Below are 27579 nucleotides of genomic sequence, written 5' to 3'. Positions count from 1 at the left end.
CCGGAGGGGCGGCCCAGGCTCCCGGCCCAGCGGCCATGTTGAGGCCCCGCCTTTCGGTTCCAACTTCGGGTCCTGCCACCGCCGGAGGTAAGGCTGGGTGTGCGGACGGGGGCTGTGCTCGGCTCTCCGGGGTCGCGGGCTGCACCGGCCACACGGCGGGGTCGGGCGTTCGCTGAGGCCGGTGGGGCCCGCGGACGCGAGCGCCGAGACTGCGGCCCCGGCCCCCTCGCTGCCCAGCCGGGCTGCAGCCGAGCTCTGGGGCGAGGACTTTGTCCAAATTCCTTGCGTTCACTGCAGGCGCCGAGAGGCAGCGTTGTCCGCTGCAGGCCCGCACATTTTCCCGTTCCGTGGCCTCCTCCCGCCCTGCGCCGCGTGAGGTGAGCGCACACCCGGGTATGGAGGAAACCAGCCGCGAGCGCTGGTAGTCCCCGTGCCCGGTTCAGGCGCCCGGTTCGGGATGCCGGGGCCGCGCGAGGGGCACGGGGGACCCGCATCTCCTGAAGCACCTGCGACTCTCTGCCGCTCTTGTTTGTGTTGTAAATGCGCTGTTTGAGTTCGGTGGTGGCCTTGGGTACATTCCTGATGGCGTCCTCAGGAGCTGGCCTCTGAGCAGACGTGGTGGGCGGTCATTTGAGGGTGTGGGGCGGGTGGGAGCTGACCTCTGTCCGCAGCAGAGCCAGCAGCGCGCTGAGCACCTGAGTTCGCGCGTTCAGCCCGGCACGGCCAGCGGCGCATGACCCGGATGTGGGGAGAGCTGTGTGTGGGCTGCTCAGAGCCAGTGGAGTGGGGCACTGCGAATAACTGGGTCGACATCTGGGAGTGTGAGAGAACAGTAGCAAAAACACAAGTAGAGATATATGGAAAACTGGAGACTCATGGCAAGAAGGAAAGAATGTGTAAAAATTCAAAAAACAAATTCCTGGAGGTGGATGACATTTAGCTTCAATTAAGGGTTGACCTACAATTCTTGGCCAGACAGATCTAGGCTTTTTATCTTTCTCTGCTTTTCTAGTCCCCACTCCTGTTTTCTTCACTCTCAGGACTTGACTACATCTTATACTTCTGAATTATATTTTAAAACTTTAAAATTTTTTTATTATAGTACCTTAATCCTATAAAGTGGTGGTGCTGTTTTATCAGCTGCATTTTCCATGCTACCATATCCAGGGTCAACAGTCACCTATCTAAGGAGAAGAAAATGTCTCTGTTAAGAATGGTTGATTAATCTACTATACATGTCTGTATAACCTTAGTTGTCAAAAATATGTCCTGTTTATAAACCACTTGTGTTTTTTTCCAGAATCATCTACCCTTTGGTACAGACAAAAGAGCAGTTAGCAATTGGACAGGTAATTTAAGTTTTATATCTTGTATGTTACTTTGAAGTTGAATGAAAAATCTAATGACTTGGTTTGAAACATGATTTCGCTCATAAAAAATTTTAATGAAAAATTGCCCTAAGCGGTTTGGCTCAGTGGATAGAGCGTCGGCCTGCGGACTAAAGGGTCCCAGGTTCGATTCCGGTCAAGGGCAGGTACCTTAGTTGTGGGCACATCCCCAGTAGGGAGTGTGCAGGAGGCGGCTGATCAATATTTCTCTCTCATTGATGTTTCTGACTCTCTCTATCCCTCTCGCTTCCTGTCTGTAAAAAATCAATAAAATATATTTTTAAAAAAAACTTTTAATGAATAATGTAAATTACCTAGTGTGTCATATCATAAATCACAGTATATCTAGTTCTTAGCTTATGTCATATTTCTTACTGAACCTAACTTTTTTCTTGATGTATAATTGACAGTAGTTTCTAAAATGGATGGTTAGAGAAAAAAAACATGTAAAGCTTTTATTTATTTTTTATTCATTTTACAAATTTAAAGAACAGTATTTTTACTTTTTCTCTGACCAAGTGGAAAATATCTGATTTTGAATTTGAATAAAGACCAGAGGAAATAGACTATTTGTAGTTTACTAAAATGAATAACAAAGTATGGAGTGATAGAGATAAAGGACAAACTAATTTTAAATTTTTTTTTAAATTTATTGATTTCAGAGAAGAAGAAAGGGAGAGACAGAAACATCAATGATGAAAGAGAATCATTGATTGGCTGCCTCCTGTACACCCCCTACTGGGGATGGAGCCCGCAACCTGGGCATGTGCCCTTGACTGGAATCGAACCCAGGACTCTTCAGTCCGCAGGCCGACACTCTATCCACTGAGCCAAACCATCTAGGGCAGGACAAATTAATTTTTAAAACTTTCACATAATCGGTAGTAAGAAGTTAAAATTTAATCATTCATTAATTCAACAAATAATTATTAGTAACTCTTATGTACTAGATACAGACCCAGTGTACCCTGTTTTGGGGAAGCAGCAGACATAGTACCTGCTAAGTTTAAGAAAATAGGATTTCCCTGTAGAATAATTCAGCACATCATTAATGCATCTATTAGTTAATTATTTAAGATAGGATCTTGAGCAAGAGTAGCTGAAGTTAATATTCAAAAATAATAACATCTAGTGAGCAGTTTGTTGTTTAAGAATTTATCCTTTATAGATTAAAAGCATATGTCTATGAATAGAAGGTGATTTCTCTATAATTGTAGTACCTTAATCCTATAAAATTTTTCAATCTTAGAGTGTCTAAAAACAGAGTATTTAAAGACCATCTAGGAAGGCAGGAGAGCATAGCAGAGTCTCTGATAGCTTAATTTCTGGTTCAAATTCCAACTTTCCAATGCAAATCTAAGTATTTGGGTTTATTGAGGGGATTGCTTCAAGGTAGGATTGAAACTAATATTGTTTAGAATTTTTTATATATATATTTTTATTGATTTCAGAGAGGAAGGGAGAGGGAGAGAGAGAGAGAAACATCCACGATGAGAGAGAATCATGGATCGGCTGCCTCCTGCAAGTTCCCCACAACACGGGCATGTGCCCTTGACCGGAATCGAACCTGGGACCTTTCAGTTTGCAGGCTGATGCTCTATCCACAGAGCCAAACCGGCTAGGGCTTGTTTAGAATTTTGCAAAGACATTTCCAAAATTAGCTTTTTTAAGGTTTTTGTTACGTTTTTGAGGAATAACCCTAGTTCTGCATCTGATCAGCATACAGAACGTTTTACTGAAAAGACCACCAAAGTGGTAATACTTGTTGAGGGGGAGGAAATCCTTGAGAAATACAAACCAGAGTCAGTCTGGTTCCTCTTTGCTCAGTAAGCACTTAATGATAAAGATGATTCTCCAATTTTTAAATTTATTTTTAAAAATAATGTGTGGTATTTTAACATTTAAATTTAAAATTACTTATGAAAATTTAAAGGATTTGTTGGAGAGAAAAGAATTACCAAACTTCAAAATTTCCCCATGACAAGCTGTACTTTTATTTATTTATTTTTATTATTTTTTTAAAATTTAAATTCTTTATTGTTTAAAGTATTACATAACTCTCCTTTTTCCCCCATTCACCACTCCCAGGCCACCCCCACCCCCCAGCACATGCCCTCACCTCCGCCCCCCCATCCCCCCACCCTCATTTGTGTTCATTGGTTATGCTCATAGGCATGCATACAAATCTTTTGACTGATCTCTCACCCCCTCACCCCGGCCCCCCCCCCCCCCCCCCCCCCCCCCCGCCCCGCCTGCCTTCGCTCATAGGTTGGACAGTCTGTTTGATGTTTCTATGACTTTGGTTCTATTTTACTTATTTATATTCTGCCTCTTTCTATAAAGAATTTGGTGTAGTCCACACATACACAAAAACACTTGTTGATAAATTGATAATGACACACTAAAGTATTAAAGTTTTTTAAAGTGGTAACAAGTAAAAATGTGTGTATGAAAGTTAGTTTCTTAATATTATTTATTAGAGAAAATTAGCATGTGAGAAAAAATCCAGGTGAAAAAACAGTTTTATGATTGGATAAAATTCTGTAGAAATTAATGAGATTAATCTTCATTAATAGGAAAAGAATGGCATTGAAACAGATTTCCAGCAACAAATGCTTTGGGGGATTGCAGAAAGTTTTTGAACATGACAGGTAACCATTAAGAAGATGCAATTTTAGATGTCTATCATTCTTCTATCCATTTAATTCTTTAAATAAGCCCATGAAAGGTCATTTTGCATGAATTACTTTCACATGGAAAAATATCTCTGTGTTTTTTTTCAATGAAAATTATCTAGCCTTGATAGTGATTTTAATAAAATATTAGTGATAAAGAGCAAATTAAGGATGTGGTACATTTCAGTGCCCATGAGTGAACATGTAATTTGATATTTTTAGAATAAATTTGTTATGAAATTTTATACATCATTTTAAAACAAACAGTTTTTCTTTTAATAATATTAGTGCTACATTGAGCATATTACATTTATTTTTTTAAATTTATTCTGGCCAAAATGACTGTGTTGTGTGCACAGAATAGGCTCAGGTCAGTTGATAAATTACCGGCCTAAGTTGGCCCCATTCTTTAAGGGCCAAGGTAAATTCCTTAAACGTTGGTGGAATCACTTACTTTGGGCATTAAATCACTTATTTTATGTTTCTGTCTTGACGAGAAGCATTGATTTTGTGTGTGTGTGTGTGTGTGTGTGTGTGTGTGTGTGTATGTGTTAAAATTGCAGTGTTGAACTGAACTGCAAAATGAAATTTGCCATCTACTTACCACCAAAGGCAGAAACTGGAAAATGCCCTGCACTATATTGGCTGTCTGGTAAGTGTTAAGTATTTGAGTTTTAAAATGGAGTTTCTTTTTCTTTTTAACTGGCTCATTTATTTTTACTCATTTATCTTGACTTACTAGTTTGCTTTCTGAGCCATTTATATAAGGCTTTAGGAAACTGTCATAGTCTACTCTTACTTTATCCTGAGAATAATTTCATGCCTACTGAATTAAATTTATTTCACTTCTTCTTTGTTTTGTTTTGTTTTGTTTTAATTTTACCTAAATTTTACCTATTAAAAATTCTAGGGAGAGGAAGACTAAAAACAGTAGGACATGGTTTTCCCCAGGCAATATCTGTCCCAGGGAAGACCTTGATACAATATTAAGGCCCAATAGTCACCAGTTTTTTTTACTAAAAGGCTGATAGATTAAATTTCATATAATCATAAAACAGCATGACTAAAAATCATAGCTAGAAATCTATGGATTTCATACAGTAATGTTTTATACACATATCACCACTCCCACAAAAATAGTAAAGCTATTTTACTAAATACAAAATCACATTTAAAAATTATTTTTTTAAATTAAATGTACTGTGCCGGAAGCCGGTCCATCCTTGCTGCTTGACACAGTCGCTGCAGGAAAGAAACATCTGCACAGCATATGTTTCAATGGACCTGGCATATATAGCATACTGTTCTTAATATGTTTGCTCCCTTTAGCGCCATGTGTTTTAACCAAGGTCACCTCTCGGAGAAAGGTTGTTTCCCCAGGTGGGGATCTTTCCCTGAGGTTAGGGAAGGGATAAAACCCCTTAATTAAGTGTCAGGCGGGTAGTTAAGCTACATAATCTTTACTCCCTAGAATGGAGATAAGAAACGCCCTAACCTTTGTAATAGAATTGACAGGATTAAAATTGGCTGGTATAAATACGGATGTAACAAGACAATAAACATCAGAACCTCATCAGTTCCTAACCAGAGCTCCGACCAGAACTTTGGCTGGAAATCCTGGCTATAGGTCCTGACTAGGCTGCTGATCAACTGAAGGCTGTCTTCGTGTCATTCCTTCTTCGCCGACTCCGTCCACACCTTTGGGGACCCCTGGACCCGCTGGGATTGGACCCCAGCAGTACTGGGGTGACATTGCTTAATAAAATTACATAGGCTTCAAGTGTATATCATCTGTAGATTTATTGCATTGTGTGCCCACCCCAATGTATTTCACTTCTTTTTCAGTTAGACCAAGTTAAATTACAGAGAATGTAAAGTTCTGGACTCAATGGCAAGAGCTTAGAAAAGTTACTTACCTACTTAATACCTACCTACCCAAGCATTTCTTGTAGAGATTTCACCACTCACATAGAACAATATTAAGGTAAAACCAGGACACCAATGACACTAATTTGGAACTACAGACAAGTAACTTCTTATAGTGTTGTCTGGAATATTTTAATTGGACTCCACGGATCTTTTCTGGCAACAGTTTGGAAAAATTACAAATAATAGTAATGCTTCTTAATTAGGTGAATATTAAAGACTGTAAAATGGATTTTTGAGAGAGTAAAGTTTTGCCACCAGTAGTTTTGAACCTCTGTGCTAACTTTTCTTTTGCAAGATGTTGGCACTTCAACTATGGAAGCAAACATTATAAGGAGAGATTCAGAAACCAAATTATGGCATAGAGTGCTATCTTTGTTTCCTTGAAATTTCTTCTTATAACTTTACTTAATAAATCCTCTCTTACGTATGGTTTTATCAAGGATAACCCTACATACCAATCTTTCAAAATTAGAATGGATATTTTAAATGGTAAAAATTAAGTGCCTATCTGATTTTAACTCAACAACCCATTACTGTGAAAAAAAGGAAACGGTTTTGCTAGAAGAATATTGGGTTTTGCCAAAAGCAGTAATAACAAAATTACATGTTTAATTGTTTTAGAAACATAGCTAAAGATGATCTTCCAAATCATGTAAGCTATTTTATAGGCCCAGTGAAGTTATAACACCTAAGATCTCATAACAGGGTGAACAAGTTTTCTAATTCATGGTCCAGAGCTGTATTTAGTCCTTTCTCCTGTTATTTCTGCTTTTTGTTTCTGATAAGATCAACTAAAGTCAGATCTCTTGGTTAAAAGAATAATAATCTAGAAGTACCAGGTGTTGTATAATAGGTACTATAATAAATTCCTAACTAAGATTTAAATCCATTAAGACAAAACATTGAGCTTCATGAGTATAAAAAACAGAATGTTTATTTATTTACATCAAATAATGCAATAGTTTCCTTAGTGAGATGCTGAAGAACAGATATACCTTGGAAATTAAGGCCTGATTTTCTGAAAAAAGGTAAGATTAACTAGTACACTTGAGAAATAATGACAAAATAATTTTAGGTTTACTTTCCAATAAATTGAAGGAAAATAATTAAAGATTACACCATCTGTTATTTTTCTAAAATTAATAAACTGTAATAAAAATCCAAACATTCAAACTGAAATTCTAGAAGGTGGTCTGGATTCAGTGTATTGCATCTTTCCCAAGTCAGAGTGACCATCAAAACAGTCTTTCATTAGCTATGTATATATACCCAAGAGAAGTGAAAACATGTCCACACAAAAACTTGCACACAAATGTTCATGCATTATATTATACATTATAATAGTAAATAAGTGGAAACAAATCAAAAGTTCATCAATTGATGAAATTATAAATAAAATATGGTCTATCCATATAGTAGAATATTATTCAAAAACAAAAGGTAATGGATTCCTCATAGATGCTACATATAACATGGATGAACCTTGAGAACTTTTTTAAAAAGTATTTATTGATTTCAAAGAGGAAGGGAGAGGGATAGAGAGACAGAAAGATCAGTGATGAGAGAGAATCATTGATTGGCTGCCTCCTGCACACTCCCTACTGGGGATTGAGCCCACAACTCAGGCATGTGCCCTTGACTGGAATCGAACCTGGGACTCTTCAGTCTGCAGGCCGAGGCTCTATCCACTGAGCCAAACCCGATAGGGCAAATCCATAAAGGCAGAAAATAGTATGTGGTTACCTGGGACTAAGGTTGGAAGAAATAGGAGTGACTACTTATGGGTTTGGGGTTTCTTTTTGGGATGATGAAAATATCCTAAAATTAGATAATGGTAATGATTGCATAATTATAAATATACTAACAATCATTGAGGTAGTACACTTTAAATGGGTGAATTGTATGGCATCCGAATTGTACCTTGATAAAGTTTTTGCAAAAAACCCCAGCTCTTCATATAACATAAGTGCAGTTGATCAAGTAGATATTAAGTAGTAATCATCTCCAGACTCTTGAGAGTAATACTACTAACAGAATTATCTTCATTTCTATTATTCTAGAATTCAATCCCTACTACCTTAATAGAGGGACTTGTGTTCTAACTAGAAAAACATTTTTTCCTCTGATCTCTAAACAGATTTACGTTTCCCGAGGGCAAGGTACTATGCACTGTGTACCAGACACAATTCAAAGCTCTTCACATGTTAACACATTTAATCCTCACACTACTTTATGAAGTAAAAATAGACAATATTATGCCCATTTTTCTTTTTTTTTGTTAATCCTCACCTGAGGATATTTTTCCATTGATTTTCAGAGAGAGTGGAAGGGAGAGGGAGAGACAGACAGAAACATCTATGTGAGAGAGACACATTGATCGGTTACCTCCTGCACACACCCCAACCAGGGCCAGGGAACCTGCAACCAAGGTACGTGCCCTTGACTGGAATTGAACTCGGGACCCTACAGTTCGTGGGCCAATGCTCTGTCCACTGAGCCAAACCGGCTAGGGCCGTGGTCGGCAAACTGCGGCTCGAGAGCCACATGTGGCTCTTTGGCCCCTTGAGTGTGGCTCTTCCACAAAATACTGACTTCTGTGCATGGGCCACTAAGTTTCAATCACACTGTACGTGCGCGCCCGCACGTGGTATTTTGTGGAAGAGCCACACTCAAGGGGCCAAAGAGCCGCATGTGGCTCACCAGCTGCAGTTTGCCGACCACTGGGCTAGGGCTTATGCCCATTTTTTAAATGAAAGAACTGATACTCAGAATATTTGACTTACTTTCCTGATTTTGTTTAGCTAATAAGTGGTTGAGTGACATTGGGAACCCAGATCCTATCTGAAATCCAAAGCCCTGCTTTCTACAGTATTATCCTTCCTCCTTTGAGTACATTTATGTTAAGGTCAGCAAAATCGTTGACCCTTTATCTGTATTTGGAGCAGTTCTTCACCATGATATGGCTTTCATATCTCTGGAAGATGTGCTATAAAGGAAGATGGTGGACAGAAAGGATCTTGTTCTCTTACCATGACTAGTGAAAGTTTGTATATCCTAGTGGTTTATTTAACCATAAACTTCCATAACACTATCCAATGATACTTGAAGTTTTATGTTATAAAGTATGTATGTGCTAATGGTTTACTTAACCATGAACTTCCATAACATTTTATCCAATGATATTGTAACTTTATATGACCTTCACAGGACAGCTATGGGAGCATTTAACCTAAGACAGATCTTAGAGTAATACTGTTATGAATTTTATGAAAAGAGGAACTTTAGCATCTTTTTTAGAATTATTTCTAAAAAATTATTAATTTAGCTAATCTTGATTAGGCAATCATTCATAAGTCTGTGCTGCTATTAGGGGATAAATAGAAATTATAAAAGTGTTCTGTAGTTATTCATATTGCATCATGCATATCAGTAAGGTTTTACAGTGCTAATTATCAGGTGTAGTGGGATATTTATCATTGGCTACTGGAAAAGGGCTGTTGGGTTAGGTGCTTTTGGACTCAGGCATCTATTGCCAGTTCATTCTTGGCCATTCTCACATTTTGGCCAGTCTTATCAGACTCGCATAGCAAGAGAAGTAAATCATCTCTTGTATCACATAACTGAAAAGCTTAGAGGTAGGAAAAGTAGCAGAAACAATTGTAAGAATGGGCTTAAACTCACTTTAAGGAAGGTATATGGTAGCCATTACCCCCTTCTTACTACATTGAGGAATACCAAAATGATTAGGCTGAATTTTGTTGCTGTGAACTACTTGTATATAAAAATATTAAGTTATTTGTATTATGATTACCATAGTATTTTCTCACTGTGAATATTTATGTTTTGATGAAATAGTAACATTTCATTAGCATGTTTGATAACATTGCACTGGGGTTGTTATAATGCTGGTTTTATGTGCCATATTGCTATTCTACAGCTTGAAAATTTCTAAATTCCAAAATGCATCTGATCCTAAAAATTTTAGTGATTGAAACTTTAGTGAGTGACTTTCAAAGAACAGCTAAGGGAGCATTTAACCCTAACTCAGATCTTAGATTAATACTGTTATAAATTTTATGAGAAGGGGAACTTAAAGCATCTTCTTTAGAATTATTTCTTTAAAAAGTTTTTTTTCATAATACCATATGAGATTGTTTTTCTATATTATAAAAATATTAAAGCTTATAAATCACTTGCAATATAGCATGAGATAACAGTATTTTTGATCTTCAGGTTTAACTTGCACAGAACAGAATTTTATATCAAAATCTGGTTATCATCAGGCTGCCTCAGAACATGGCCTTGTTGTTATTGCTCCAGATACCAGCCCTCGTAAGTGTTCTTGTTCCTGAGTACTTTGTAAATAATATAAATATTTAAGACTATGTTATAAGTGGGATATTATATACCACACACTATAAAATTAATTTCATATTTTTGCTATATCTCTGTTAATCTTTCAAATGACACCATGACTCTAAAATACCATGTTATATACATTTTGTATTATATAGGTAAACTGTCTTGTCATATAATAATTATGTCTTTTCTCATCCCTGTTAGTTATCAAATAATCATACAGTTTAAAAAGGATTAGTCCTAATATAAATGACTAGAATGTTTACATTAGAGAATATTAAACATTGTGCAGCTTAATCCATCAGATAGGTAAAACTTCTTTTGTGACCCTGGAAGTCTCAGGAAATGGAATTTAAATGCCAGCTAAAACTATCTGAAAGTTAAATGGCTGACCTTGGGAAGTAGTGCATTTCCTTTCACAGGCTATATTATACAAAAGCAAGACATGTCTCACTAGAAATGTAATAAATTTAATTCAACATAGCATCAGAAATATAAAATGCCTAAGCATAAACTTTAAAACTATGAAGATTTATTTTTTTAAATGATAAAATTTGCTAAAGATCATAAATGAAAACCTTAATAAATGGAAAATTGTCATGTTTCTGGAAGGGTAGACTGAATATTACAAAGAGGTCATTTCCTTCGAGTTACTCTACCTATTACTCTAATTCTATTCAAAATTTTAATGATTGGCTTTTTAGCTATATGTAAATATATAAAATAAATCGTAATAAATTAAAAGGAATACAAGAAAATCCCAATGAGGCATGGGTAAATAGGGGAAACACGATGGAATGATTCCGAAGTATATGAAGAGACACTCTGAGTTTATGATAATAAGTTGAATGCAAGCATTTGTCTCCTGTCACTTCTAAGACCACAGTGATAAAGAGAATTATAGGAAGTGTCGGTTAAGGGTGAGGGTCATCAAAGAAGGAATCTCAGCACATTTTTGAAATATAAAAAGAGGATGTAAGCCATTTGACAGGTAAAACTGAGTGAGGAAGTGTAGGTGGGGAACTTCATCATCAAAGCCAGGTGGCTTATGTTGGCAGTAAATACCCTAGCCTGGAAGGGCATTCTTTCTCTCACCTCATTGGCTAGAACATGGCCTCACTCAAGAGAGTCAGGAAGTATGTGCCCCAAAAGGCAAAGAAGAGAGGCCCACAATATTTGGCTAACAGCTTTAAAGCAAATGAACGTTCAGATTCATTTAAAAGTGGACCATTACTACAGAGTAGATGAAACCACAAGTTTTCCTTGATAGGTGGCTGCAATATTAAAGGAGAAGATGAGAGCTGGGACTTTGGCACTGGCGCTGGGTTTTATGTGGATGCCACTGAACATCCTTGGAAAACTAACTACAGAATGTACTCTTATGTAACGGAGGAGGTAATTTGATTTATATTGTAATTATTAATCCATGACGGACAAAACACTTGATTTTGGACACAAAATCCTTATAGTCCTGAGAATTTTAAACTACAATATGGTATTGTTGAATCTGCTTTATACAAATTTATTAATTATCTTAGTGAAAGTTCCAAGGTTTACTAGTATTATCATTCTTTTTACTGCCATTTAAATTAATACTAAATACAATTTTACAGAGTTTAGTAATTATATTGATATCTGTGTGTACTGCCCAGGTTACACAAAGAAAACAGTTTATGAAAAACTTTTTTATTTCTCTAACAGCTGGTTCATTCAGACATTTTATAGTGATTAATGAAGGCTTAGTTAGCAAGGATAAGTAGTAAAGCATTACTTTTATTAATAATATTTATGTTCAGATTATGCATTTTTCTAAATTTTATAATTTTAATTGTTAATATATGCTGTCCTATCTAATAAAAGAGTAACATGCAAATTGACCATCACTCCAACACACAAGATGGCCGCCCCCATGTGGTCAAAGATGGCCTGCAGGGGAGGGCAGTTGGGGTCGACCAGGCCTGCAGGGTAGGGCAGTTAGGGGGGACCAGGCCTGCAGGGGAGGGCAGTTGGGGGGGACCAGGCCTGCAGGGGAGGGCAGTTGGGGGCGACCAGGCCTGCAGGGGAGGGCAGTTAGGGGCAGTCGGGCCTGCAGGGGAGCAGTTAGGCATCGATCAGGCTGGCAGGGGAGTGGTTAGGGGGTGATCAGGCAGGCAGGCAGGCGAGCGGATGGGAGCCAGCAGTCCTGGATTGTGAGAGGGATCCCAGATTGGAGAGGGTGTAGGCTGGGCTGAGGGACACACACCCCCCGTGCACGAATTTCTTGCTTCGAGCCTCTAGTATTATAAAAGCTCAGAAACAATAACATGAAAGTCACCCATTATCCTATCCAAATAATGGCTGTGTTTGGTATATTCCACCTTTTTTTGGTATGACTAGTTTTTCTATAATTGTAAAACATTTTTTTATCTTACTCTTTTTTTAATTGAAAAAAAATAATCTTCAATATTTATTGATAACATACTTTTAATAATTGCTGTCATATGCCATAATTTATTTTGTTCTAATGTAGGATATTTATGGTTACATTTTTTTTTTTTACCATAATAAATATTATTGCATTGATTGTCTTTTTGTATAATTCTTTTTCCTTAAGGACTTTTCCCTTAGAATAGATTCCAAGTAATGGAATTACTAGGTCAAAGGTTTAGGACATTTTAAAGGTCCTTTATGCATCTTCTTAAAGTTCGTTTCTGAGGAAGATATGCCATATATTCTCCAGTGATATATTAATTACCACTGTCTACCTGAGATTTAAAAAAAAAAAAACTTTACTAATTCATACCATTGTAAGACTGTGATTTAGAACTATTGATTGTGTAAATATTTTATATAACTGAAAAAGATTGAACTTTCTCTTACATCTTTTGTCACACTATTAAATCTTTAGCTTCCTCAGCTCATAAATGCCAATTTTCCAGTGGACCCCCAAAGGATGTCTATTTTTGGCCACTCCATGGGAGGCCATGGAGCTCTGATTTGTGCTTTAAAGAATCCTGGAAAATACAAAGTAAGGTTACCTAAGCTTCTAGTGACAAATATCTCTCTTGGATAATATAATATTAGGAACTTTCAAAGATTGAAGTTAGGATATTATTATACTACTGGAATTAAACTTTTCTACAAGTGTTGGGAATTTCAAGAGGTTGTAGGGGAGGACTATTCATTTTGACCACACAATGTATGCTACATATTCAGAAGCATAAGAATTCAATCACAGTGGTTTCTTGTGGGTTTACTAGAAGTATTAAAAAATTGTATCATATTTTATTGCTTCAATTCAAACTATAGTTTTCTAGGCATTTTCTTTTCTAAAGGTTATTCTTGATTAATATTATATCATGTACTTATATTTTTACCAAGAATATTTTTGTAAAGTTGATTTAGGTTTTTTGAGAGAGAAGTTATTCATGATTTGTAAAAATGTAAGAATTCTCTATTCTTAATGCCTCTGATGAAAATTGGAATGCAGCTTGATTGAAAAATATTACTCTCAGCCTTCCTATTTATTTATTTGAAGCTTTACTTTTTTGTTGTTTGTTTAAGCCAAATTGAAATAACCACTGTATGTAGAATGCTATACTGTGCAGCACAACATACCATAGTATGGAAAAAGGAAATCTTGAAGCAATGATCATCTTAAGATTGCTTCTGTCTTTAGAATCACAAGACTATCAGAGACCTCAAGATATGTTTAATCCATTTCCTTCCCTTAGGAAGAACTTAATCATTTTTGTGTGCCACTGAGAAATGAAAATATTTCTCATAGCAGTTTCTTGCTTTAGTACCAAATATTTTCCTTTTGGTAAGCTTTATAAAGTTGAATTTATTCATGTCATGCCAGAAAATAAGGGTTTTATTTTCCTTTTTTGTGTATAATGCAATCAAATTTACTGTGTTTGAGGGAGAAAATCAAATTTGGTTGAATTTTTTTGGCCTTTAAAAAAGCTAGTAGACATGGATAAACATAACATTGACAAACACTCTGAAACTCAGTGATTCTATCTTTGCATTTTTATCCAGTGACAAACAACATTGCACAGAACACAAAATTATATTCTATTAAAAAATCTGCCATACTTAATGGCATTGTTCAGGGCTTTTTTGGCACTGTTTAAGAGAAATAATGTGTCTCAGATTTAGTAATGTGTTCAGAAACATAGGCATAAACTGTTTCATATTACTACACATTAATTTTAAGCAAGAAAAGGAGTAGAAACTCAATATACTAGTAAACTTCCATTGTGCGTTACTTAGTTGAAAATGTAATGTATCACTTTGTATTATTTTAGCACCTGTAGTTTATTAGCTCTCTTAATAGAATACACAAAGGATGTATTATGGAGAGATCTTACAATCTAAGCTCATAATACTAGTACAGCAAAAGGAAAATTGTTCACAGGGGTTATCACGGCAAGTCAAGAGTTATAAGCAAGTTGCAAAAAAGTTCTGAGTTTTTAAGCAAGTTTCAAATATCTATTCATATTTGATTTAGCAACATGTAACTTGTTTTTAAATTTCTTTGTTTCTAAAGTCTGTGTCAGCATTTGCTCCAATTTGCAATCCAGTGCTTTGTCCTTGGGGCAAAAAAGCCTTTAATGGATATTTGGGAGCAGATCAAAGTAAATGGAAGGTAGGTACCAGATGGCTATCTCAATACTCATTCTAAAGTTTTCAAAATTTTTAAAAAGCTGTACATAGATATTGTGTAATGTACATTTATGAGAATATTCCAAACAGCAAGATTGCTTTTTCAAGCATAGGAGCAGATGCTTCAATATGAAAATAAAAATAGTTCTTTCTCCTGAGACTCATTTTACTCTTGTGTAGAAATGAGCCATTTGCAGACTCCACCCAGACTTTGAATATTTTACAAATGAACTTATCATGGGCCTGTTAAACAAGTAGAAAATACTTGAGTGCTTTCAAGGTCATTTACATGTGGACCCCTATTTTAAGATTGATCTTTGAAAGTCTAATAAACTGGAGAGTCAATTCTTTGCTCACCAGATTAGAATTTTCTTTGGTTTTGTTTAGGCTTAAATTTTTGTTGTATTGGAAGAGTGTTGAAAATTATTAATTTAGGTGCTTTGAGACCTGACAATGTGCTTACACCAGTATTTTGAATCCTCGCCAAGTGCACAGTCTGTGCAGAGTTTGAGATCTTATGTCGGGAGGGTAATGACCCTTTCCTCTCCACAGGGTACTTATGGTCTGATAGAAGAGCTGGGTGGAAAACCAGCTAATTAGGAGGAGGGATGAGGTAGATGCACAGTAACCTTTAAGGAATCTATGTAATTTTTCTCCAAGTGGCAGTAGATTTTGTCTTAATTATGTTGTGTTTAGGCTATTATTTAATTTATTATTGTAGTGAGGAGGCCATGCAGAATTATGAAATCATAGAACTAGTTGGACTTTACAGGTCACTTTCCACTTCTTCCTTTCAACACATTGCGGACAGATCACGAGAGTTCTCGTGTTTTCATATTACACAGTGTTTTACAAAGTATCATATTTTAAAAAGATACTAGCTTATAAGAACATGTAATAAATAACTTCAAAATGCAATGAGTATTTAATTTTAAGACGTGCCTTTAACATTTATGTAAAACGTTTTTTATATTCATTCAATAGAAACTTATCTGGCCACTGGGTAAAGCTAGCAATAAAACTACTGGTTCGTAATTTAAGATTAAAGAAAGTAAGTCTTTTTAAGCATGATACTTTAGAACAGGGGCGGGAAACCTTTTTCTGCCAAGGGCCATTAGGTTATTTGTAACATCATTTGCGGGCCATACAAAATTAATCAACTTAAAATTAGCTTGCTGTCTTTGGTCAAACATTTAATTAACTCACCCCTAATGCCTGGGCAGGGCCAGATCAAATGATTTCTCAGGACTTATATGGCCCGAAGGCTAGACATTCCCCACGCCTGCTTTAGAAGGAGAAATATTTTTATTTTTGTTTGTCTTGATCAATGCATAAAAGTTGTGGTCACTAAATAGATATGAATAATCAAGAATATTTAAAGGTGGATGCTAAAATATAAAATTGTAACTAGTAGCAGCTCCTTAATTCTGAGTTGTTAATATTCAGATTATTCACGATTTCATGAAAATTCATGGAGATAGCAGATCTTTTGTGCTGTTCAACAGATAGCAAAAGGTAGGGCTGAATGTATTTATGTCTGGAATTAGAGCTAAAAGGAAGAGACAAAAAATAGACTTATTATTTGAAATAGAGAAGATTTGGAAATAGAAAAAGATAATGGAATTTGAAGAAATAGTTAATTTGTGAAGGGATTTACAAAGGGAAAAAGTTAAGGGTTTTGTTTTGTTGTTTTTTGTTTGTTTTTTGAGTTGAGAGGTGATTAAGAACCTTAAAAGTTTGGAAGAAAAAAGGTTTACTCCTTAGAATGCTTGAGATACAGGATTCTTATAACTGGTATCTGTCTGCTTCAAAGTAGGGAAGAGCCTATCATTGGGAAAGAATTCTGAAAACTTTATAAATAAAGCCAACTTAAAAGCATATTTCCAATTTGATCAGCCTTAGAGTTTAAATGGCTTTAAATTTCTATTTGGTTTTAGTATAGTATATTCTAAAAAATATATTTCTGGGCACTTTTAGATTTATTTTTTAATATTTTTCTTTTCATAGGCTTATGATGCTACTCATCTTGTGAAGTCCTTTCCAGGTTCTCAGCTTGACATACTAATTGATCAAGGAAAAGATGACCAGTTTCTTTCAGATGGACAGTTACTACCTGATAACTTCATAGCTGCCTGTACAGAAAAGAAAATCCCTGTTGTTTTTAGGTTACAAGAGGCAAGTATTAGGAAATCTTAGCTTATTCTAAATAAGTATTAAAAAGCAGGATTCCAAGTACTTTTTAAATTTTATTTTAGAATTTGAAATGCTACCTGTAGTAAGATATTTTTTAATTATAATAAGATACTTTAAAGCCTTTCTATTAAGTTAGTGATATGTAAGACAAAAATTCATAGAAATAAGAAAGCTTTTGGAGGTGAAAAGTATTTACAGTTTTCTTTTCTACTGTAAAAACAGTAAATAACAAGAAGCTTAAATACTTGCATGGTACTTAATCATCAACATTACTGGATATATCTTTCTTTATACATGAAGCTATTGTAGTAGAATAAAAAGGACAAGCTTCCACCTTATTTTATGTACATTTCTTAGCCCCAAATGCTTTATATTGTCTGAAACACACATGTACACTTTATATTGTGCTACTTAGTATTTCTAGTTGTTTAAGAATAATTTCTGAGTTTCAGTTGGTTTTCAAGTTTTCCTTGATTAAAATACTTTTGACTATTTACTACTCACGTAACTATGTTAATATAGTTGTATTAAAGAAATTCTGCTTTTATTTTCTAAAATATTTATTCATAAGCTTTGGAATATAATATGAACAAAAAAATTTTTTTCAGAATGAAAAGTGAACACTGAAAATTATACATGATTGTGATTTCTAAAAATATTTTCATTCATGTTTAAGGGTAATGTGTCAGGTACATTGATCTACAAATTAATTATAATGATTAATGTTCGAATAAATCTAGATCAATGTGTAATGTGGTGCATTGCAGTTTATGAAATGTTTTCACAGCATTAGCTTATTTTATCTTTATGAGACCAAATGAGAGACCATTCCTATTCTGTCCATCTATTTCTATTATTTGTTTTTCAATTTTTTAAATTATGGTAAAATACCATACATAAATACCATATCATCTTAGCTATTTTTAAGTGTACAGTTCAGTGGTATTCAATACATTCATAATGTTGAACAGTCATCACTATCATCCATCTCCAACTCTTTTCATCTTGTAAAATTGAAACTCTATACATATTAAACACTAGCTCTCTATCCCCACACCCTAGACATTGGCTACCATCATTCGACTTTCTGTCTCTGAATTTGACTATTATAAGTATCTCACATAAGTGGAATCATACAGTATTTGTCTTTTTGTGACTGGCTTATTTCATTTAATGTTCTCAAGGTCCATTCATTTTGTACCATGTGTCAGAATTTCCTGCCGTTTTAAGGCAGAATAATTTCCATTGTATGTATAGACCACATTTTGCTTATCCGTTCATGTGTCAGAGGATTGATCACAGTTGATTACTTTTACATTTTAGCTGTTATGAATAATACTGCTAATAACATGTATGAAAAATATCTCTTCAAGACCCTGCTTTCAGTTCTTTTGGATATATACCCAGAAATAGAATTGCCGCATCATTTGGAAATTCTATTTTTAATTTATTGAGGAACCTCCATACATACTTGCCAACACATCTTTTTTTTTCTTTTCTTTTTTTGGTAGTAGCCATCCTAATGGATATGAGATTATATCTTTTTGATTTGTATTTCCCTAATGATTAGTGATGTTGAGCATCTTATCATGTACTTAATTGGCCATTTGTATAACTTTGGAGAAATATCTGTTCAAGTCCTTTGTCCATTTTCAAATTAGGTTGCTTTTTGTTCTTGAGTTTTAAAAGTTCTCTATTCTGAATATTACAACCTTACAAAGTACATGACTTGCAAATATTTTTCTCCCATTCTGTGGGTTGCCTTTTTACTCTGTTAATACTGTATTTTGATGCATAAAATTTTTGATGTTCATAAAGTCAGATTTGACTATTTTTTCTTCTGTCGCCTGTGCCCTTAGGTCTCATATCCAAGAAATCATTGCCAGGTCCAATGTCATGGAGCTTCTGTCCTATGTTTTATTCTACGAGCTTTATAGTTTTAGAACTTAAATTTGGGTACTTTTCATTTTTAGCTAATTTTTATATATAGTATTAGGTAAGGATCCAACTTTTTTCTTTTGCATGTAGATATCTAGTTTTCCCAGCACAATTTGTTTAAAAGACTGTCCTTTTGCCATTGAATGGTTTTGGCATTCTTGTCAAAAATACCTTAAGCATACATGCAAATGTTTATTTCTAGACTCTGTTCTGTTCTTTTGGTCTATATGTGTCTGTCTTTATACCATTATCACACTGTTTTGATTACTGTAGCTTTATAATAAATTTTGAAATCAGGATGCATGAGTTCTCTAGCTTTGTTCTTCTTTTTCAAGGTTGTTTTGGCTTTTCTGAATTCTTTGAGATTTCATATAAATTTAGGTTAACATTTCCCATTCTGGAAAAAAATGTTATTGAGATTTTGATAGGGATCGCACTGTATTTGTAGATTGCTATTGACATCTTAACAGTATTAAGTCTTCCAATCCATGAACATGGGATGTGTTTCCGTTTTTTTGTGTCTCCTTTCATTTCTTCAAGGTTTTGTAGTTTTCATTGTAAAAGCCTTTCACTTCTTTTGTTAATTCCTAAGGATTTTATTTTGGATACTATTGTGAATGAAATAGTTTTCATAATTTTCTTTTCAGATTATTCATTGTTAATGTATAGACATGCAACTGATCTTTTTTGTGTGTTGACTTTGTATCCTGCCATTTTGCTGAATTCATTTATTAGCTCTAACAGTTTATATTTGGAATATTTAGGGTTTTCCACATCTAAGATTATATCATCTGGGAACAGAGATCATTTCATCTCTCCTTTTCTAATTTGGGTGCCTTTTATTTCTTTTTGTTACCTAATTGCTCTAGCTAGAACTTCCAGACTATATTAAATAGAAGTGGCAAAAGTGAACATCCTCGTTTTGTTCCTGATCTTAGAGGAAAAGCTGTCAGTATTTCACTATTAAGTATTATATTTGCTGTGGGTTTTCATATATGGCTCCAGTCCATTTGTTTTACAAATGAGGAGACAGGCTCAGAAAAGTAATTCTAAATTGCACTGCTATGAACATAGGGGTGCATAAGTTCTTTCTGATGAGTGTTTCAAGTTTCTTAGGATATATTCCTAGAAGTGGGATCACTGGGTCAAATGCAAGTTCCATTTTTAATTTTTTGAGGAAACTCCAAACTGTTTTCCATAATGGCTGCACCAGTCTCCATTTCTACCAGCAGTGTACTAGGGTTTCATTTTCTCCACATCCTTGCCAACACTTGTCATTTGTTGATTTGTTGATGATATGTAAGGGTCTTGTTTTCTTACTCATTTAGCCACTGTATGTCTTTTGATTGAAGCATTTAATCAATTTGCATTTAAAGTAATTGTGATATGTTGTTATTGCCATTTTATTCATATTTTGTATCCTTTTTTTTTCTTCTTAAAGAATACCCTTTAGCATTTCATGTAATACTAAGTTTGGTGGTGATGAACGCCTTTAGCTTTTTCTTGTCTAGGAAGCTCTTCATCTGTCTTTCAATTCTGAATGATAGTCTTATTCGGTACAGTAATCTTTGTTGTAAGTCCTTGCTTTTTTCATCACTGTGAATATTTCGTGTCAATCCCTTCTGGTCCACAAAGTTTCTGTTGAGAAATTACTTGAGTCTCATGGGAGCTTCCTTGTAGGTAACTAACTGCCTTTCTCTTGGTGCTTTTAAAATTCTCTCTTTGTCTTTAATCTTTGGCATTTTAATTATGATGTGTTTTTGTGTGGGCTTCTTTGGGTTCATTTGGTTTGGGATTCTCTGTGTTTCCTGGACTTGTATGTCTATTTCCTTCATTAGGTTAGAGAGTTTTCCGTCATTATTTTTTCAAATAGGTTTTCAATTCTTTGCTGTCTCCCCTCTTTTTCCAGCATCCCCATGATGCAAATGTTATGCTTGATATAATCCCAGAGGTTCCTTACATTATTCTCATTTTTATGGATTCTTTTTTTATCTTCATTTTTTTAAAATATATTTTTAATGACTTCAGAGAGGAAGGGAGAGGGAGAGATAGAAACATCAATGATGAGAAAGAATCATTGATCAGTTGCCTCCTGTATGCCCCACACTGGGAATCAAGCCCCCAACCCGAATATGTATCCTGATGGGGAATTGAACCGTGACCTCCTGGTTCATAGGTCGACACTCAACCACTGAGCCACACTGGCCGGGATCTTTTTTCTTTTTGCTGTTATGATTGGGTGTTTTTCTGCTACCCTAGCTTCCAAATAGCTGATTTGGTCCTCTGCTTTATCTAATTTACTATTGATTCCCTCTAATTTATTCTTCATTTTATTTATTATATTCTTTTTTTTTTTTTAATTAAATCTTTATTGTTCAGATTACATTTGTTCCTCTTCCCCCCCCCCCCATAACTCCCCTCCTTCCAGTTCCCGCTCCACCCTCCGCCCTCACTCCCCACCCACTGTCCTCATCCATAGGTGCACGATTTTTGTCCAGTCTCTTCCCGCATCTCCCATTCCCCTTTCCCCCCAAGAATAGTCTGTCCATTCCCTTTCTATGTCCCTGATTCATTATAATCACCAGTTCATTCTGTACATCAGATTATTTACTCACTTGATTTTTAGATTCACTTGTTGATAGATGCATGTTTGTTGTTCACAATTTGTATCTTTACCTTTTTCTTCTTCCTCTTCTTAAAGGATACCGTTCAGCATTTCGTATAATACTGGTTTAGTGGTGATGAACTCCTTTAGCTTTTCCTTATCTGTGAAGCTCTTTATCTGACCTTCAATTCTGAATGATAGCTTTGCTGGATAAAGTAATCTTGGTTGTAGGTTCTTGGTATTCAGCACTTTGAATATTTCTTGCCATTCCCTTCTGGCCTGCAAAGTTTCTGTTGAGAAATCAGCTGACAGTCGTATGGGTATTCCCTTGTAGGTAATTGAGTCTCTTTCTCTTGCTGCTTTTAAGATTCTCTCTTTGTCTTTTGCTCTTGGCATTTTAATGATGATGTGTCTTGGTGTGGTCCTCTTTGGATTCCTTTTGTTTGGGGTTCTCTGCGCTTCTTGGACCTGTAAGTCCATTTCTTTCACCAGGTGGGGGAAGTTTTCTGCCATTATTTCTTCAAATAGGTTTTCAATATCTTGCTGTCTCTCATCTTCTGGCACTCCTATTATTCTGATATTAGTCCACTTGAAGCTGTCCCAGAGGCTCCTTACACTATCTTCACACTTTCGGATTCTTTTTTCATTTTGCTTTTCCAGTTGGGTGTTTTTTGCTTTCAAATCTTTGGTTTGATTCTTGTGCTCCTCTGGTCTGCTATTGGGTATAATATTCTTTATTTCAGTCCGTGTATGCTTACTTTCTAATTTCTTTATCGTAGCATCGAGGGTCTCATTAGTTTTCGTGAGGCTCTGCTCAAGTTTATTGCAAGCCCTCAAAATTGCGATTTTTAGCTCCATATCCTCCATTTCTGTCATGTTTTTTTGTCTCTGCATCTTTTCTGCTTTCTTGGTGCACCCCCTTGTGGTCTTTGTGCACAGTCTTGTTCTAGTTTAGCCTTAATTGTTGTAGTTAATACTAGAGGGATTTGACCACCAGGCTGACTGGCTGCGAGAATCAGCTGTGGGAAAACTTCAGTCCTCTGGGGAGGTGCTAATCTAGCCTTTGCCTGAGGTGATCCGGCAAATGGCTCTGCGCAGGGCTTGGGCGGGGCGGGCTCAACAGGGCGGGTGGAGGGAGCAGCTATGGCTGCTCTCAGTCCGTCCCCAGGGACTCCGCCTCTCTGTCCCAGCAACTGCTGCAAACCTCGGAGGGACTGTAGCCAGACAGTCCCACTTCTCCCGTTTGAGACTGGGTCCCTAGAGACTCGCCCGGATCTGTAGCCCAGAGTCTGAGACTCCCTCCTGATTGAAAACGACAACCGCGCCCTCAGCCACCAGCCTGCTTTGCGCGCGCACCACCATACCTTTAAATTTTCCACACTGTGCCTCTTCTGAGCCTCGTAATGCTGTTGTTTTTCCTTCTAGTTGAAGAGTCTCTCCTCACCCAGCCTTCCTGTGGTTCTGGTTGATGTCCGTTCCGTCTTTTAGTTGTATTTTTGAAGTGGTTGTTTGCGGCAGCAATCTCCGGTGTTTACCTATGCCGCCATCTTCGATTCTATTTATTATATTCTTAATTTCTGACTGGTTATATGTTATATATCTCCATTTTTATGTTTTTTATCTCTTCATTAAAATTCTCACTGAGCTAATCTACATTTCCCCTAAGTTTACTGAGCATGCTTATAACCAGTATTTTGATCTCTGCATCTGGTAGATTGCTTGTCTCTATTTCATTTAGTTCTTTTTCTGGAGTTTTGTTTTGTTCTTTTATTTGGAACATGTTTCTTTGTGTTTTCATTTTGGCTGCCTCCCTGTGTTTGTTTCCATGTATTATGTAGAACTGCTATGTCTCCCTGGTTTGGTAGAGGCCATATGCAGTAGGTGTCCTGTACTATCCAGGGGCATATCCTCCCCTGGCACTCAAGCCAGGTCCTTCAGGTGCACCACCCCCTTCCACCACCCCAGTGTGGGCTGTGTGCACCCTCCTGTGGTAGTTGAGCCTTGATTGCTGTTGGCATGTCAGTGGGAGGAATTGACACCCAGGCCAATCAGCTGTGAGGACTGGTTGGGACTATAGCAGAGGATCTGCTATGTAGGAATCAACCCTATGGAGCAGGATTCACTTCAGGAGGACTCTGGTGCCCATCAAGTAACCCCCTTGAGAGTGTTACTGGTGGAGGTGGTTGGGTGGTGCTCTGGTGTGATCTGAAGCCAGGTGTGCTGACTGAGCCTCCTAGGAGATGCAGGCCACCCACCATGAGTTACTAAGTGATCTATAGATAGCTACTACTTATCCTGGTCTCGGAGGTGCCTGGGAGAGGCTAGGCTGGGAACTGAGGCTAACTGCCACTAGTGCCAGGCTTTGGGCCACTTAGCTATGGTATGGGGCATGCCGAGGCCAGATGCTGCTTGTTTGGGGTTTGTGAACCTTTGAGAGATTTTTAGGAAAGTTCACAACATGAGCCAAGACAGGTTGTTTTTATGGAAGAGCCACTGGAAGCCACTTGGGTGGGTCTAAAAGTTAGGTGGGGCAGAGTCTCAAGGAATCACCCAGTGGGCTTGGAGGGGAGACTCAGCTATGGCTCTTGCCTGCTCCTGCAGAGGAGGACTCAGCAAGGGAACTGTGGCCTCTGTTAGCACTTTTGTCAGGGAGAAAGCTGCCCCTCCAGCCTTCTGAAGCCTGATGATTTAGTTCCTCATATATTCCTGGTGCCTTTTGAGATGCTGACCCAGAGCTGTATCTCAGAGCAAGTGAATCTGAGTAAGTTCATGCAGGCCCTTTAATAGGAATGCCTTGGGCTCCAGCAGCCCTCTGTCTTACTCATCCATAATCCCCTCTGGATTTTACAGCCAGAAGTTATGGGGAGTTCTCTTCTGGCACTGAAACCCTGCACTGGGGGTCCTGGCTCCACACCATATCCCTCCTGATTTTTATCCGCTACACGGGGGTATGAGACCTGCCTGTTCCTTGTCTCTGCCTCACCCACTAGTCTTGACTACTGTAAATCCTTAGTTCTAGGACTTCAGTTCAGCCAGGCTTCAGGCAGTTCTCAATGACGGTTGCTCTGTAGTTTAATTGTAATTTTTATGTGGTTGTGGAAGGATGCGAGTACCACATTTACCTATACTGTCATCTCGACTGGAAGCCAAGTCTGAGGAAGGATTGCCTTTCCATTTAACCTATATCAATGGTTTTAATTGACCGGATAGATTGATACTTGTTTCAACTCAACTGCCTGGCACATTATATTTTCTCTCTGTTTTATAGTAGTTTTCAAAGGAACTTAGTAACTTTTTACCCAGTTTGATTTATTGCCGAAGATGTCAAAGTTTAATGAATTATTCCTTTTTCCTTAAGAAGAGATATGATATGCTTTTACTGTGTAGGTGGAATTATTAACAAGATTTATGATGACTGTTTGGCTTCCCAAATAGTAATCGATCATTTGGGTATTTTCGTGTTCTTTCTCTATATTGTTTATGTATGCTCATTTTGTTTTTTAACATTCCCTCTCCTATCCTTGTGCACTTCTTTTGTGAGTTGAAACTTCTTACCCATGTTTCTAAGTTCTCTAAATTCTGATTCTTTTAGTCCTTGCTTTACTCTGTACATTTAATTAATGTGTTATTTCCTCTTTTTGCATATAAATGGCAGCATCTAGAAACCAGGCTATGCAGAATGTTTCATTTTTCTTCATATTTTTAAGATATATTTTTATTGATTTCAGACAGGAAGGGAGAGGAAGAGATAGAAACATCAATAATGAGGAAGAATCATTGATTGGCTGCCTCCTGTATGCCCCCCACTGAGATGGAGCCCGCAACCCAGGCACATGCCCTGACCAGGAATCGAATCATGACCTCCTGATTCATAGTTTGACGCTGAACCACTTAGCTACACCAGCCAGGCTTTCTTCATATTTTTGCCACTCTTTTAATTTTCAGTGAAAAATGTTCAAGTACAGTGTAAGCTTGATTCTGATTATAAACCTGTCTCATATTATAATATTTTGGCTATTTATAAGCAAATTGATATGAGAGATTTAATGTCCCTAATATCAGTGTTTCTGAATGGTAGATAAATGTCTTATCATCTCTCTATTTTGTCTTCTAGGGTTATGATCATAGCTACTACTTCATTGCTACCTTTATTACTGATCACATCAGACATCATGCAAAATACCTGAATGTTTAAAAAACTTCATATACAAGAATCTCTTCAGGATTATAAAAATTATAATAACTAATTACAGGGAAATAAGATTTCAAAACATTGTATTTCATAGTGCTAAAGATGCTTCATTCTATAGTTGAATCACCTTCTGAATAAATATATGAAACCTTCTTGTTTTAAAAGTTATTTACCAGTGTTCACATGGGAAATCCATAATACTTTATAGTTTTTTTTTGGTCATATGGAAATCATCATTGTGTGACTGCAGGTTACAGTATGAATGTAATCCCATTTAAATCATAGAATGCCAACTGTGGAACAGTATTTAAAAGTAATTTAGCCTGAACTCTTCACCTTTCCAGACTTTAAGCCTCTGAAGGTGCAAACTGTTTTTGTCATGTCCATTGTTATATCTCTAGTGTCTAGCAACTGCTTGGCTTCTAGTAGGCATTTAATAATTACATGCTAGCTTTGAATCAGGAAGTAGGCTCAGAAAGGTTAAGTGAATTTTCCTCATCATTATAAAGTTACTAGAGGCCCGGTGCACAAAAATTTGTGCACTCCGGGGGGATCCCTCAGCCCAGCCTGTGCCCTCTCGCAGTCTGGGGCCCCTCGGGGAATGTCCACCTACTGGCTTAGGCCTGCTCCCCAGGGGAGCTGGCAGTCACACATCCTTCTGGCAGCCTGGTAGCCCTTGGGGGATGTCCACTTGCCAGCGGGGAGCAGGTCTAAGCTGCAGTCGGACATCTTTAGCGCTGCTGAGGAGGCGGGAGAGGCTCCTGCCACCACCGCTGTGCTGGCAGCCATCAGCCTGGCTTGTGGCTGAGCAAAGCTCTCCCTGTGGGAGCGCACTGACCACCAGGGGGCAGCTCCTGCATTGAGCGTCTGTCCCCTGGTGGTCAGTGTGTGTCATAGTGACCAGTCATTCCCAGTCGTTCTGCTGTTAGGGTCAATTTGCATATTACCCTTTTATTATATAGGATAGAGGCCTGGTGCATGGGTGGGGGCTGACTGGTTTGCCCTGAAGGGTGTCCCAGATCAGGGTGGGGGTCCCACTGGGGTGCCTGGCCAGCCTGGGTGAGGGGCTGAGGGCCATTTTCAGGCTGGCCACACCCCCTTCAGGGTGGGGGTCCTTGCTGGGGTGCCTGGCCAGCCTGGGTGAGGGGCTGATGGCTGTTTGCAGGCTGGCCACGTACCCTGGCGACCCAAGCTCCCAGCCTCTCTTTTTTTTTTTTTTTTTCAGCACCTCCTTGAATGGAAGCCAGGGTGGGCTGGAAGTAGGTATCTTCTACAATTGAAACTTTGTAGCCTTGAGCAGAGCTCAGGTCCAGCTGGAAGCCTGAGTTGCCCTTGGCAACCCAGGCTCCCAGCCCCTCCTTGAGCAGAGGCCACAGCCGGCTGGAAGCAGGTATCTGGAATTTATTTATCTTCTATAATTGAAACTTTGTAGCCTTGAGGGGAGCCCAGGGCACGTGGGAAGCTTGGCTTCCTCCATCGTCGGGGGCAACCCAAGCCTCCTGCTTGCTCCAGCTCCGTGGCCGCTGCCATCTTAGTTGGGTTACTTTGCATACTCACTCCTGATTGGCTGGTGGGCGTGGCTTGTGTGTATGGTGGAGTGATGGTTAACTTACATGTTTCTCTTTTATTAGTGTAGATATGTGGAACAGCTAA

The 27579-nt window shown here is 37.5% G+C and overlaps 1 protein-coding gene across 3 annotated transcripts; it reads left to right on the top strand.

Moving 5' to 3' along the window:
• Positions 1-26078, top strand: ESD (esterase D). Of its 3 annotated transcripts, none has more exons than XM_070409157.1 (10): positions 1-87; positions 1301-1349; positions 3965-4039; positions 4627-4715; positions 10226-10324; positions 11622-11746; positions 13239-13358; positions 14883-14981; positions 17006-17173; positions 25849-26078. In XM_070409157.1, exons 3-10 carry the CDS (start codon positions 3972-3974, stop codon positions 25927-25929), a joined length of 849 nt encoding a protein of 282 aa, XP_070265258.1. In that variant the 5' UTR covers positions 1-87; positions 1301-1349; positions 3965-3971; the 3' UTR covers positions 25930-26078. The 3 variants fall into 3 exon arrangements, with proteins under 3 accessions (XP_070265258.1, XP_070265259.1, XP_070265260.1); XM_070409158.1 differs by lacking the exon at positions 1-87 and adding an exon at positions 328-377; XM_070409159.1 differs by lacking the exons at positions 1-87; positions 1301-1349; positions 4627-4715.
• The last annotated feature ends 1501 nt before the right edge of the window (positions 26079-27579 follow it).

This window comes from Myotis yumanensis, unplaced genomic scaffold (genome assembly GCF_028538775.1).
Source record: "Myotis yumanensis isolate MYYU_CA2020_CCGP unplaced genomic scaffold, mMyoYum1.0.hap1 SCAF_3, whole genome shotgun sequence".
Lineage (NCBI taxonomy): Eukaryota > Metazoa > Chordata > Mammalia > Chiroptera > Vespertilionidae > Myotis > Myotis yumanensis.
This window is presented reverse-complemented; position numbering and strand designations above follow the sequence as displayed.